We start from the raw sequence: 12,226 nt of genomic DNA on the forward strand, positions 1-12,226 counted from the left end.
GCCTCCTTTAATTAAACGGGAGAACATCGTGAGCACGGCGTTTACGCGCAAAAGTCTCTCTCCGTCCTCGGCCGTCCTCAGCGGCAGAGGATCTACGTGCAACCCCCGGGGGTGATTCTCCTTTTTCGCCGCCGCGACGGTCTGGGGAAACGGAAAGAAACACTCGTAAACAGGCGGCGGGGTGGACCGCTCACCCTCGCGGCCTCGACGTATCGATTTCGGATAAGCACGGTGATTAATGTTAACGAGAGTTTTTGCGACTCGTAAAGTGTGTCGGCACACGTAAAACGCGCGCGATCCTTACGTCGCCCCCTGCTCCCACCCACCCCTATAACGCGGGGGGAGAAGTTCTCGGCCTCCTCTATATAGGACGGGGTTGCAGCCCCCGCGGCGCGGCGTATCGGCGCTGTAAATTTATCGCGGCGTTAAGCCGTTAATATTTGCCCGCCTTCTCGGGCGCGACCGGGCCTTAAATCAATGGGAAATATTCCTAATTGGAATATGGAAAAAGTTGGGCCGCGAGCGCGCCGCACCCGCGACACGACGACGACGACACGGGTGGAGAGAGGAAAGGGACCGGGGTAGGAGGGGGGAGGGTGCCCCCGAGGGAGAGAGTCCCGTATTAAAGGATAAAAGAATATAAATTGTCCCGTGGAGGGCGGGCGGGGCAGAGAGACCGAGAAAAACGGCGAGAAGTTTCCGATTAAGGCTCGGGATCGCGTCCAGGACGTGTATTGAACTACAGATTGCGCGGCAGATTATTAACGACGCGCGAAAGTTCGGCACTTTCGGGCGCGAGGGGTGGCCCGATGCTAATTGCGACGGCCGCGGGTCTGTGCCGGAGCGAGTATACGAATTTGCGAATTGCCACGCGGACGGGCCAACTTCGCCGAAAACAACGTCGATCGTAGTGCAGCGGTACAATTAATTAGTATTTAATTATAGCAGAATGGATATACGACGGACAGACGTCGTGCCTTCACATTTTACGTAGGTATATACGCGGAGACTCGCGCGAGACGGGCAGTTTAATTTTCATGTTCCATGGATGTTTTTTTTATTAAAGCGAAGATTATTTTGCCTTAATTTCTAATTGTACAATTCTTTTATAATTATTTAATTATAAAATTTAATTAGGCGTCAATTTATATTGCAATATACATTATGGATTTTTATATGCTTTATTAATATATTTTGTGAAATTGGATTTTTTTCGAAGCTGGAAGCTGACAAGAATAAAGTAATTAATTGGAAATACGTATATTCGCGTTGAAAAAATTCTATAATTCAAAGAAAGAATGCAGTCAAACAATATGCCTACCTAATCATAATAGGGACATTTTAATGCATATTAAAAATGCAAATACGACGAAGAGAATAGCATTAATACAATAAACATAAGTAGAAATAATCGTTCAATCGTCTATAAATTAAAATTCTGATATCTCTCACGTGAATGGAACGATAACTAAAAGATTGAAGGTAGCACGCTGAAATAGTCAAAGGAATTGTTTGATATAAGTATATCTCGTCGCTTCTTAAAACACGTTTTAATTACATTAGTGTTCTTAAATAGTAACGCAAACGACACCGCGAACTTTTCGGATATTTTGAGCATTCGCAATGGCTGATCGCAGTACTTTATCATGAACACTCGGTGTTCGCAATGGCTGATTCGTGTCTTTGAAAATATTAGCACAGCATATCTCACGATCAAAACACAGAAGGGTAAAGCATTACGTATACGTGCTTTCTTGTAAAAGAATACGGGTAAATTTAAAGAAACAGAGATACATTGCACAAAATTGTAATGTTATTGACGTTGTCCTTTGACACTTTAGATGTATATTACCTCATGAATAATCATAATAATAATATAATTATGATATGGCAATAATAAAATCATGATATGAGTTGCGTAATGAACTAGCGAGTTGCCGCAAGATTCTTCTAATCTAGCTTTTGCGAGCGCAAGTTGCTTTCACATTCTGTATCAATATGTATGGCAGATACATAAAAGTATTCGAGGATTGTTATGTGTACATATTTTATTCGTGGGAATACAACTCATATATACAAATTATGTCATATAATTATATATATGAACGTGTTGCCATGAAGTGTGAAAGCAGTTCGTACTTGCAAAGAATATGATGTTACGTACAGCCTTCACTGAAATGTGATGTATAGAAATATTACATTTATGACTAATTACAAATTTCTTTGGGCTGCTCGAAGCCAATTTACATACACATGAATACAAGTTCATACGTAACGGAATCCTACTCAACTTTTCTTTCTTTTTTTTTTTAAGAAGCGTACGTTTCAACGAAGCGCTTTGCTTCACGTACAAAACGGTACGTTGCGACAATACTGGCAGCGCAGCAAAGAAGGCAGTCAGTGTGCTGCTAATCCATCTAAACCGCATACGACGTATGCATTATTTTTTATCTATGTTAAACGCTATTGATGATGACTGATCGAAAACCATTTGTGCAAAATATGTGATTGAACAGAAAACATATTTTTAACAGATGGATTCCAAAATCGAATAAATTCCTCGAAAATGTATGTCTAAGTTACTCGATAAGGCAAGGAACTATGGCCCCTTCCGCCTCGTTTTGATATACAAGACAAGAGTGACGGTCCGGCTACAATTATACAATAATACAAGGCGTCTTTTTATCAAACGAACGTAATGTAATACGACTAATGTTACCTATGTTAATATAATTATACAAAGCTATACACATATTAAAATATTCTCGGGTACAATTATACCTTTTGCTTTATCCCCTAAAGCGACAGACTGCGGAGATGCAGAAAAATCGCCATACGTATTTACATGTTTTCAATGAATGCCGGCACCGATGAAGCTTTCATTCGTCACTACTAGCCCCTATACGTTTTGCTCGCGCATAGGAGATTTATCATACAAAATATATAACCGCTTTTAATATCTACAGAGCGAAAATCATATTCCCGTTGTGTGTACTCTTTCCCCTTAAGTAATATCACACTGAAGACTTTCGTCATAATTGAATCTTGATTATATCCGCGGCCGTGTCCTCATACTACATGATCGTGTTGGGAAATGACGTATAAAACAATAAATAGGCACTCGTGTTTTGAGACTTCACTTGGCTCGGCGACACCTCCGTGACAGTTTGATCATCGTACTTGTACCATCTGCAAATGCGCATTATCGCATTAGAACAATGTCGTAAAAAGTTATGTTGTTTCTGATTAGGGTGATTTGCTTCGAAGGCCCCGACATTCGAACTTCGAAGCTTCGACATTAAAATCTTCGAATTCTTTCGAAGTTTCGAAAAATACATTTGTGCAAATGATAAATTTATTCAGAAAATTTACAAATATTGTAAATAAAAAGAATTAATACATATACGAAATTATCGCTAAAAAATTTGAAAGTATTGTAACCTGAAGTATTACAAATTAATAATTAAATTTGATAGATGTGTGAATAAGGAAAGATAATGATCAATAAAGCAATCCAATTAAGAAAATTCAAATTTTTAATGTATTTTTCAAAACTTCGAAATTTCGAAGGCATCTTAAAATTCTAAAGGTCGAAGTTAACATCGAAGCTTCGAATATTCGAAGTAATATTCGAAGTAATATTCGAGTAAAAAGTAACTAGCCCTATTTCTGATGCGGAAGAATTCCTATTGAAAAATAGCGCGTGTATGTGTCATACGTACTTATTTTGAGTAGCATTTTTGCAAAATGCCGTGTAGTGGCCGCCGTCCATCGTCCCATAGTGATTTGATATCGCGTAGAGACTGTAATTGTAATTACGAATATTGTTCGACATGATCGCCTTCGGGTTCTCCGTGACGAGGTACGGCCTCAAGTTGAATCCCGTGAGGGGAAAGTCGACGGCGGTGTTGCGCTTTTCCAGCCATCCGCCGCTCTCGGCGAAGCGGTTCAAGTGTATCACGACGATGGGCGCGAGTTTGACGAAATCGAACTTTTTCGTCGCGTCGCGCGGTGTCTGACACTTGGGACACTTCCATCCGCTCACTTTCTGTCCTATTACAAACTTTTCCATGCAATCCTGAAATAATATTAAAAAAATTATTTTCGTATAAAACAAACAATTGCCAAAACACATCCTTTTATTTCAAGTTTAGTTGATTTAATCATTTATATTATATTATGCTTACATATAAAAAAAGAGGAAAAGAGAAGTAAAAAAAATTATATTATTCAAATAATTGTACGATATCAGAAAATACTTACATTTAAAGTACACCGATTAGACTGAGATAAAGACATTGTTAAACTATTAAATGTCTCGTATGTAGTACTCGCTTGCTTGCAAAATGAACATGTAATGGTGGATCTTAATTGTCCGAAAAACAAATCTGATATTATAGATCTCTGAGAATTCATCGCTTTGTCCCACTCCTTCTCCGCGTTGGTCATTTCAATCGGCACTTTCACGTCCTACGAGCAAGAGGACAATTTTAGTACTTAATATTTATTTTAAAATTAATTTTCTAATTACTCTTCAAATTTTTACCTTTTTAAGATCATTATGCATCCAGTCTAACAAGAACGTGAGGAATTCGTGAGAATCTTGTTGCTCGTAACTTTCAAATTGTAATTTGTATTGACCAACTGCAACCTGCAATAACAATAATTAATTCAATGTCAATTGAAAAAATTAGCACTTGGCACTTTACGAATAAGATCTACAAACTGAAGTACCTTTAGGTCGTGAGGAGATATGCTTTTGTACTGACCCCTCCAGAGCGCTTTAATTACTTGAGCCACTTCCTCCACTACTTGGCCTTGTGTCATATTGTCATTACTCGTGTTGAGATCATCAGCATACGAATTATCAGTAAAATATTTCGCTAAGTTCGTCGTGTTACTCAGGCACTGTATGATGCTGTTCATGTAACAAGAATTGCCCAAGTTCTTCAGGCCAGTTATACCCGGATGCTGCAAGTACAAGGAGGCGCTATTTTTACGCTGATAAATCATGTTAACAATTGCATATAATTATGCATGGTAGTTATACACGACATACACACACACATACCCCCCCATGTGTTATAATAAGAGAAAGTATAGATATATTAATCAGAATTTTCCGTTGGAAGATTTCAACGTTTAAATTTTATTTAGCTCGTCTCTTGTACACGATACTCCAATTATATCTGTTTAAACGCCAGGCATATTAAAAATTTTTAAACAAACTTTTCGTGGTAATATATTTGCATATATATATATATATATAATTCTTTCAAAAATTTATTTTTACAACAAAAATTGCGTTAGTAACTCTTTCTCAAACAGTGGAATTCGCAGTTGTAGAACTATACTATTTGCTTTCCGTGTAACGTAATTAAGCATATCGTCGAGTGGTATCGATCTATTTACATCAACATGCGATGGTCAACCAAACCTTATAACGCATTCTGACGTATTTAAATATTGTAGAATGACGTACAGACCAATCTGTCGTTTGTTATTTCTTAATATATGGCATTAATTAATTAATTATTTCTTAATGCATGGCATTTAAAACATTCTATTAAGAAATTATGGATGAGCTTAGTATTTATTAAATATTCATTAAATTGTATTAATTTCATAATAACTATGTATAAATTTATAAGCATGTATAAATTTATAAGCATTAATAAAAATATTCAACTAGATGTGATAAATAATTTTTAAAGGAACTAGAGATGCTCAATCATTATTACATATTACAAAATTATGAAAAAAGAACAATTTTTTATCACCTCTGTCAGAATTATTTAAAAATTAATGCAAAATTGTGTTGTTCCATTGTCTATATTACCTTTTTAAAATAATTAAGCAATAGTAACGGAATGAATCTTCTTTGAAGATAAACCATTGTCTCTATCATTCTTCACTGCACCAACGAAAAATTATTTTATCACGAGATAGTAAGCGTTATATCCACACGCATGTTTGACTATATTATCGTGCATCGAATTACAATTGAACATTATATCAACATGTTGTTGCGAGCTGACGAATGAATGAATCGTAAGTAGCCAGTAGCAAATATATATCAATATAATGTAAATGTTAATGACGGACACACACACACACACATACGTAAAACACACACAATACGGATCTCCTTGGATTAATTAATGTTTCATTGTAATCAACTTTTAATTGTAAGAAATGCCACTTCATAGCGCATAAAAAAAAAATCGCGCGGATATATTCGGGAGGGAACACCTCCAACAGATGATCTTCAATCTGGCAAAATGTCGCGCTCGGGTACTGGCGCGTATTTGTCGTAGCACTAATTGTCGGAAGTTTGTCTGTGGATTGGATTGAGAAACCCCACGTGTGTTAAGTCAGTCCGCGCGTGTACACGTGCGCGTACATTCATTTATGATATTATATTATACGTGACACGTGCTTTATGAATTACGAGGTTTCCTCGCGGCCAGAAGTCATTAGATGCATATCAACCGACCTCTTATTGACTTTCGCGCTGAGTTAACTTGGAACGCTCACTCTCTGATCTGAGATTTTTAATAAGGAATTAAATAAAATTGAAATTAATTCTCGAACTTTCAAACGTAATGTTGAATATGTGAAAAATTATACGCATAAAATTCTGTCTAAGGTCTTAAACTAATACTGTGTTAATAGCAAACAGCGCCGTATTCCTATTCGCGAGTCACACTGTTATTATCATGCCGATATCACTCGCAGCTCAATATCATACACGTGACTTATATAGCCAAGCGTTATGTGAAATGGAAGACTGAGAATCCAACACCGTAAGCCTTTCTGATCGTTTGAAACTGGACCAGTTCGTCTCCGAATGTCGCGAAAACGAAATGTAATGAAAGCGAAAGCTGAGTGACAATATTCGCATGTAGGATCGTATCAGCAATTTTGCCGGAAAGCGCCCGTACAAATCTTGTCTCCGAATAAGTACTTACAACAGAGCCGTGAATAGGGGTCATTCGTTCCTCCCGATTTCCCCAACTAAGAGAAGACACTTTGATGTTCTCATTGCCAATTCCCAATCCATTCTGATTTCGAGGCGAAATATGTGGCTTAGAAGTTCTATCTATCTGAGGTGCTTTACGATCTCCCAACTAATGGAATTATGTAATTATGCGATTGCCATTTTAAATAGATAAACGAAAAAAAAAAGAAACGGATTGTAAGATTTTTTTAGCGCGGGGTTCTTCGTACCTGCAGCAGATTTGGACTCGAGTAAGAGCGCTCCAAGCCGGTGTTAATGGATGAACCTCCGTCCGTCTTCAAGGGTTCCTTGTGAACGTCACTGTCATTTTGCTTCATTATCTCCTTGTGCTCTCTTTGCAGGAATTCTCTATAATCACACAACGTAATATGAATTAAAACAGGAAATGGATTACAAAATGGAAATTTCATTTTAATATGTAACATTTTAATGGGGATACAAGCCATCGATAAAAGATACCTCATTCTCAAAAATAGATGGAATCGAACACTGTATTTGGAATCGAATATTTGGTGAAGAAGAAACAACGTTATTAATTTAAGCATGATGAAATTCACTTATTTAATAATTTAATTTCACTAGCTTTTGATTGTATAACGCAGTGAAACAAAATGCGATAGAAACTATCACAGTTTTCTCAATTTCTTCTTTTTAATTATTTAAAACTATATTTTATACTCCACTCCCCTCCGGAAAAGTAATAATTTTCAATAACATCCTGGTTTTTAAATTTCTGCAAATTCTTCTTCAGTCTTTTACTTATAATCGACCACGTTTCTATCCTTAAAAACCTTCTTTTTTTTTAATTAACACTCGCTTTTAATTGACACTCGCTGCCATCATGACAGCAATGATTTGACTATAAGCAATGACGGTGAAAGTTTGAATGGAAAAATGCCTAATCACAAATATTTAAGAGTGATCACAAAAAAACAAATATTAGTGCCGTTAGAAATATTCAAAAAATCTTAGAAATTTGAGCAGTCTTCCCCGATGCAACTCCATAAGAGTTAAGAATTTTAAGAATTTAGAAAAATGATAACCTGTCTTCTATTTTTAAATGGCTTGGCTTGTAGATTTTAGCCATAGAAAAATCTACTTTAAGGACAAAAACATGATCAACCAATGGGCATTAGGTTATTCTTAGCATACGCTATTCTTTATATTCGAATGACTATTATGCTATAATTTAAGTGTATCCATTTCTTTCAATATTCTTCAATATTTCTTATTGCACAGAAGAGATTTAATTTCTCGCAAATTTTTTATTAAATATTAATAAAAATTTATTTTATACCTAACTCACAAATTTTTTATAAATATAAATATAAACATGCATTCTGCGCAATAAGAAGCTAATCAATCGTCTAAAATAAGAATAATAGATACGTGAAAAATGTAATAATCGGTTACTGCATTATCGATGATTTGTATTGGCCTTTTTTTTATTATTGTTAACACATTGATTGCCAAAGTAACTTATAGTTGATAAGTTACATATAGATGCCAACGATTCGAGTTTTTTTTTTTTGGAAGGAAATAAAAATTATTACGAGTTTTGTGATAAAAAATAAATATTAAGTAGCATATTAATTGTACAGTGGCAGTCAACGTATTAAAATATATTAGGGTTTTCATATAATATTAATCAAATATATTTACTCCTGTAATTTTTTCCTTTTGGTTTCAATGTCCTTGAGTTCGTTCTTCGTCAAAGAGAGAGTAAATTCAAGGTTCTTCTTTTCATGGTCGTCAGTTTGATTGAATTTAATCGTATCCGTACAATTTTCTTCCGAATATGTCTTATACTCATTTTCAACTTTGAGATACATTTTGTGCTGCAACACAAATGATAAAAATTTTCGAATTTATCATAATTTATAGCTCTTGCACGCCGTCTAGCGGTCTTGAAGCGTATTATCGAAAACAAATAAATAAGTACCATGTCCTCCAGTTTAACTTTCAGAGATTTTATCTCCGATTGCAGATACCTCTCATCGCTGGCACTGTACTTCTCCTCACGCTGCGAATAAAGCTCGTATTCCTGGCCCAACAATTCATTGGCGAGCTTCGACTTCGATCTCGCCAGTTCGGTCAACTCTTTCATGTACCTCAATACTTCCTTACACCGCGGATCGTGCGCCTTCAAGGTGGTCGGTTTACTGCTGCGATCGATCACCGGTTTCGCGCTCACTTCGCTTTGCGGTACTTTGTTCAACGATACCCTAGGCTGAGCTATCACTGGATGTTCCGGACTTCCCAACTTCCCGTTCGCACCGTCGCCTCGAGACGGCCGTTTGTCGTCGATCGATATCGTCACGTGAGTGACGAAATTCTTCGACTTGGCTGAAGAAACGGTGTCGTTGCTGTTCGACCTGGCGTGCCTGGACGTCGCCGACTTGTTATTGTCACCGTGATCCATCTCCACGTCCTTGATAAAGCCGCTCACGTTATTAAATTCGTTCTTCGTTCGTTGCTTCTCCATGTTCTCGTCTTCCGGGTCGGAGTTGACGTAATCGGGATACTCAAACGACTCTAAAATCTTCTCGTCGAATTCGACGTACTTGATCTCGGGCATCTGGATGTTGGGATTCGTTGTAAATGCCGGATACCGCTCGAGCCACGCCTGGTATCCCCCGTTCAGAATCTTAATCCTCTTGTGATCCGTGCCTGGATCCCACTTCTCGAAAATATTCTTCAGCACGTTTACATGAGTGTAGGGCGTCAGAGTGTCCTGTGTACTGTTCCAGTCTAGCAGGATAAGAACATCTGTGTTCCGCGACGATCGATTGACAAACAAGTCGTAAGAGTGCTTGTCGTTTGCGAGATACTTTTCAAAGTAAGAGGCCAGTAACCTGAAAGCAAACGATGCATCGTGAGAAATTAATATGTTAAAGAGGATTCCCAGAAATAATCGAACGATAAAAATTTCGTAGGCTAATGGGAATCGGCGTGGTAATTGGTGCGCAAAGTTAAACAGGAAATAATTAATGTATAATTTCATAATGAGTATATAAATATATTTCCAAACGTTTCAGTCGGTGACACGTCGATGAAACGTACAGTCGGTACTGATTTGACCCATGATTGTGCCAACGTTTCATTTGAAATCTTGACTCTTGGAAGTACAGACATGTTTAACATCTATTACAATTTATGTAATTATTAACATCTATTACGATTTTAATGTGTGATTGAGATATTAGTTAACATATACATTTACTTCTGATTTTTCGGTGAGTTATTTCATTTATCTGTTTTAATATTGACCACTGTAAATTTACTTTAAATAGCTGAACAACAGATATAATTTATTCGTCTCTATATAAGTCCTTATGGTAGTCCTTATATAACTTGCGGATTTTAGAAATTTAAATGGCAAATAGATCCAGTGTTCTTACATTCGTCATTATGGAAGCCCACTTTTGAACAATCATAAGACCGCCACATTGTAATTCACGTATCACTGAGGATGGCCTAAAGGACGGCCGAAACATTTGGAAATATATTTATACATGCCTTATGAAATTAACGTTAATTATTCCTGTTTAACTTTGAGCACCAAATTACCGCGCCAATTCCCATTAGCCTACGATATTTTTATTGTTAAATTAAGAGAGACACAAATGGAGTTGCATGATAAAGAAAAAAGAGATATAGGGAAGATTGCACGAAAATGCTTCGCTCACCCTGTTTTAATTTCAGACTGTGGAATGTTGATGCATCTGTCGGACGACATCCTGGAACTTTCGTAATGGGCCTTCTGCCTAGTGTCAATAATCAGGTATTTGACACACGACTTTTGTATTAACTGGTACAACTGAATGCACGTTATGAACTTGTCGCAATCGCTACGTAGGCTAATATACAAAGGGTCCTCGGTCGGTATTTCTGGCAATTTCAAACCAATGTCACTGTTCGGCGCCTCCCGCTCGTCCGTCTCTACCTCCATTATCTCTACCTTATCGTTGCACTTCTTCTTGGAGCTAAGCTCATACCGTACATCTAACTTTTGCTTCAAGTCTGCAAGCACGTTTTTCACTTCATTTATCTAGAATGCAAACATTCATGTATGTCCACCGTCTGTGTGCGACAGCGATACGTCGGGCAGTGCTGGGTGTCATGGTGTATAGGAAAATGCGCCACTTCTTACCTGATCGACGGTCGTGCTCGTGGCGTAGGCCGTGGACTTGTGACTCCTCTTCAGCCACTCGACCGCGTCCAGCCACCTCTTCGTGAGGATGAACGCGGTCTCGTCGTCCCCCTGCTTCCTCGCCAGGTCCGCCTTCTGCCGCATCGCGGAGAGCCTCTGGTGCACGTTGCGCGGGTCCTTGCCCGCGAAGTTGATCTTGGCCTTCTGCACGAGATCGTTGACGCAGGTGTACGTCAGCTTCGTCGCGTTCGACATGTCGCCGGCCGTGTCGTCGTGGACTCTCTCTCTCTCTCGTTCTCTCTCTCTCTCTCGTCGGGGATCACTCGGCGGCGAGACTCAGGGGAACCACTATCCGGTGCAACGTACGCGACCGCGCAAGCAGCAGCTCTCCGCTGTCACGCGCGAAGGGATATAAAATGTCAATCGCCTAATCGACTTACAATTAGGACCGCGACATCACAGTGACATTGCGGAGCCCGCGACAATTCGGACGAAGGCGGGATGTCGCGAGGGCCTTAGTAGGAGGGGGGAAGAGGGGAGGGGGGAGGATGGTGCGATCGATCACCGCGTGTCGCCGTCACGTCATCGGGAGAAGCCTCTCTCTCGCGATGTCCAAACGTAAGAGACGAATTCCTCCGAGCTCCCCGTCTTCACCACCGCGAATTCGCACTCCGAAGCGGAAGCGGGGTTCCCAACGCGACAATACCCAGCGATTCACTGGCGGTTGCGGGGTTCGAGGTGGAAGCTAGTTCAAGGTGCGCCCAGAAATTGTAGATGTCAGCCGCGCGCGCCGAGGTTAGCTCAGGCAGATGTTAGGTTAGCTGCTGCCTGCTCGTCGGATAATAAATAAACGACGATCCTCCAATGCGGCAACTTTGCCAACTGACCCTTTTGCGTTTTGTGTTTGCCAGCACTGGCAGTTTATAATCGGAGCCAGCGCCAAAGAGGATCCTGAGAGCGGCCATGCCCGCGATTTAGCTGCGATGGACGATTGAGCTGGTTTCAGCGCCTCTGGAAAGTGGACATTGAACTACGTAGCCAATGTCCACGAT

The 12,226-nt window shown here is 39.0% G+C and overlaps 1 protein-coding gene across 2 annotated transcripts; it reads right to left on the bottom strand.

Moving 5' to 3' along the window:
* Positions 1-1,040: 1,040 nt before the first annotated feature.
* Positions 1,041-11,916, bottom strand: LOC105451784 (ubiquitin carboxyl-terminal hydrolase 8-like). 2 transcript variants are annotated; one of them, XM_011692453.1, is made up of 11 exons: positions 11,175-11,914; positions 10,711-11,072; positions 8,964-9,876; positions 8,684-8,859; positions 7,231-7,369; positions 6,972-7,130; positions 4,735-4,971; positions 4,547-4,651; positions 4,264-4,470; positions 3,723-4,078; positions 1,041-3,189 (listed from the first exon to the last, which is right to left on the bottom strand). In XM_011692453.1, the coding sequence occupies exons 1-11, from the start codon at positions 11,427-11,429 to the stop codon at positions 3,075-3,077; spliced, it is 3,024 nt and encodes a 1,007-aa protein (XP_011690755.1). In that variant the 5' UTR covers positions 11,430-11,914; the 3' UTR covers positions 1,041-3,074. The 2 variants fall into 2 exon arrangements, with proteins under 2 accessions (XP_011690755.1, XP_011690756.1); XM_011692454.1 differs by lacking the exon at positions 6,972-7,130 and having other exon boundaries at positions 11,175-11,916.
* Positions 11,917-12,226: the final 310 nt, after the last annotated feature.

The sequence above is a fragment of the Wasmannia auropunctata genome, unplaced genomic scaffold, assembly GCF_000956235.1.
Source record: "Wasmannia auropunctata unplaced genomic scaffold, wasmannia.A_1.0 LD336044.1, whole genome shotgun sequence".
Classification (NCBI taxonomy): domain Eukaryota; kingdom Metazoa; phylum Arthropoda; class Insecta; order Hymenoptera; family Formicidae; genus Wasmannia; species Wasmannia auropunctata.

Coding starts and splice junctions, on each gene's coding strand:
- LOC105451784 (XM_011692453.1), bottom strand. CDS start 11,429: ATGTCGAACGCGACGAAGCTGACGTACACCTGCGTCAACGATCTCGTG. Junction 9,877..10,710: donor CAGTCTGAAATTAAAACAGG/GTGAGCGAAGCA, acceptor GTTTGCTTTCAG/GTTACTGGCCTCTTACTTTG. Junction 8,860..8,963: donor AAGTTAAACTGGAGGACATG/GTACTTATTTAT, acceptor TTTGTGTTGCAG/CACAAAATGTATCTCAAAGT.